Source organism: Octodon degus, unplaced genomic scaffold, assembly GCF_000260255.1.
Source record: "Octodon degus isolate 3935 unplaced genomic scaffold, OctDeg1.0 scaffold00084, whole genome shotgun sequence".
In the NCBI taxonomy this organism is placed as follows: domain Eukaryota; kingdom Metazoa; phylum Chordata; class Mammalia; order Rodentia; family Octodontidae; genus Octodon; species Octodon degus.
The window spans coordinates 3,887,076-3,890,006 of record NW_004524660.1 but is presented as its reverse complement, the minus strand read 5'-3'; the positions used below and the strand labels follow the sequence as shown (position 1 = coordinate 3,890,006).

Below are 2,931 nucleotides of genomic sequence, written 5' to 3'. Positions count from 1 at the left end.
TTTTAATAATTTTATTGAGAAAAAAGTAGCAATGAGAGAGTTTCAAAACAAGTTAGCGGTGGGGCCAGGGAGATAGCTCAGTAGAATAAGCGCTTCCCTGGCAGGCGCAAGGGCCTGAGTTCAATCCCAAAAAAAAAAAAAAAAAAACAAGTTAGTGGTACATTTGTCTCAGGGAGACAAGGTAAATGAATTTTATACCACAAACCTAAGCAAGACTGGCTTCTGCAAAGTATTAGCTCCTGAGAACATTCCGTCAAGGGCCCTTGTTCAATTTTAATGAATTAATAAAGGATAAATGAAGGAGAGGTGAACAGCTAAACAGCCCAAAATCTGAATTAAGGTGAGCCAAAATGTCGGCCACATTTTCCCATGTGCCTTCACCTATTTTAAAATGCCTTTTCTTATATTTGAGGAAACATCATCTATGTTCTCATATGGTAGCTATTTTTATTATATGTGCTCCAGATTTTCCAGTTTTCTGAGCTCTTTTTCCTTTTTCCCTACCTTCTAAAATTCATTTGCAACAGGAGGAACACAACTCTACACAAACGCTTTCTAATTCCATTCTACACAGCTCTGCGCATTCACAGGGTACATCCAATAATAACTTCACTACAAGTAAGAAACTTAACTTCACTACAAGTATGACCGTTGCTGAAATAATAAACACTTTGTGCCATTTTCTGGTAGGGATATTAAAATCAGCTCAAAGGTAAAACCAAAACTGACACCAAGAGGGTAACCGTAATTTCTCTGAGCATGATCACAATGTTATTTTGTTTTTATAAGAACCAATACTTGCTTGTGTTTTAAGTTATGGGCAAATACTACTTTGAAAAATTTATGTGGAATTTGGCATTTTACATATTCAGTAATATGTTCAAAACATCTTTCATTTTGCTGACTTTTTAGACGTCACTGAAAATATCAGTCCATGCTGAAATGGGTCCGTCCGTCCGCCGTGCAGAGGGCGTCCATGCAAGCCAGCCTGGCGGGCACACTCACGTGAGGAAACGCAGGGACACAGGCCCTGCTGGAGCTGCTGGCTGGCCTAAAGCTCACGCAAACCAGCAGTTTCCTATTAGTAAATGTCAAAAGAATATGAAATAAAACCAGTAATTCAATTATGCCCGGTAGTTATAAAAGTTAGCAAACTTCTACAGCAGCTATTTTAACATGCTCCTGGCTTTATGTGCTTCTGTCCTACAATTAAGTCCGTGCAAGAGTCCCTATGTCACTAAAGTTATATTATTCTCCCCACCAAAAATAAATGTGCATAATATTACAGTAGCACGGCATACACGTATCAGCTGTAATTCTATTGTTTGCAGGCAAGAACAGAGTGACACTGGTAAGGAACTGGTGCGCGGCCTCACCTTCATCGCGTCGAGAGCCAGCTTCAGATTGGCCTTTTCCACAGAATCAGTGGTGTGCTTGACCAGCTCCTGCGGGAGACACAGCAGTCAGTGCTGCGCGAACACGTAAGCAATAAAGCACTCCTCAGCCAGGTAGGGTGGCCCAAGCCTGTCATGTCAGCACTCTGGGAGGCTGACGCAGGACAGAAAGGTCAAGCCCGCTCTGGGCAATGTAGCCGGACCCTCTCTCAAAACATAAAGTAAAAAGTAACCATGAAAAGGCTTGGGGATGTGAAGGCCTGGACTCAGTCCTCAGGACCGCCAAATGCACGCATGCGTGAGTGAGTGAGTGACCCGTATGGTCCTTCTCTCATCAGTAAGATAAACTTAACTCAGCCAGGCTCTATTTTCATCACAAGCATCCCACTGCAAGAAGACTGCCCAGACACCAAACAGCATGCAACAAACTTGGAAGTATTTTCTTTTCAAAGCAAATCTGAACTCACCGCTCCACTCACACCCTAATGCGGAGTCCTAATTGTTAGGAACACTTCCCGATTGCTAACTGAATGGATCCCTGTCATACACTGTCACATAGGAATTCTCTTTAGGCTTCGATTCTGATGACCACAGCTCCCTCCACTTCAGGGACATCAGGATGCCTTACTGTCCCTGTGGTCATTGTTTCTTTACAATTTCTAAAGTTCTGGCTATTCTTTGGTCTTTCATAGATTTTTCTTTCTTTATCTGCACCTCAGAAAGTTATAATTCCCTAGATTTTCACCCTATGCTCTTATTCTTAGTGTACCTACCCCATGAATCCTACTGCAACAACTGTAGGAACGTCAGCTGTCACCTAAGGAGGCCATCGCTCTACGTGTGCACCAGAATTCAAGCCAAGGTCCCCGACCCAAACATCCAGCTAAGCAGTTCTACCTGGGTCTCCCGGGCTCCTCACAGCCAACCTGCCCTTAACTTAATGCACGTTCACTCTTCCTCCCATGCCTGTCTGGCTGGCCGATGGCACTGTTGTCAGTGGAATCGCCTAGCCAGAAGTGGGAACGTGGCCCAAACGCCACACTCGCCCTTCCCTCACTCCATCAGGCCCCTGGAAACCATCCTCTCGGCCGATGCTGAGCTCCGGCTCCTCTCTCGTTTTCAAACAGGTTCTGATAACAGTTTTCCGTTGTCTGATGGAGCCTGTGCACACTCTCCCAGCAGCAGCTGGGTCGGCGCCTACCTCCACTGGCCCACCTCCACCTCCACCCAGTCTTCAAGTTTCCTGCTCAGGCTTCTGCGGGGCTAAGGCCCCCCTGGTTGGAGCCCTGCACCCTCACCTACTGTCTCACTTTCCAAATCTACCCAAACAACCCGCATTCTATTCAAACTAAATTCTATTCTCACAACATGTGACAATATCTAACACCCATAAAAACACACGATTATCTTTCTTTAGAAATGTTTTCTCCCCCCATCCTGTCCCTCTCTTGGACAGGAGCTTTCTTTCTCTTAATAAATATATTCTGCTCATTAAAAAAAAAAGAGGGGCTGGTGAGATGGCTCAGTGGTCTAAAGC

General features: G+C 44.8%; 1 protein-coding gene across 1 annotated transcript in view; it reads right to left on the bottom strand.

Moving 5' to 3' along the window:
• Nucleotides 1–2,931, bottom strand: part of Vav3 (vav guanine nucleotide exchange factor 3) — a 347,338-nt gene that overhangs the window by 160,269 nt on the left and 184,138 nt on the right. Inside the window, exon 10 of the mRNA XM_023721699.1 lies at nucleotides 1,377–1,457. Coding sequence (XP_023577467.1) covers nucleotides 1,377–1,457 — 81 coding nt within the window. The remainder of the gene's footprint in view (nucleotides 1–1,376; nucleotides 1,458–2,931) is intronic.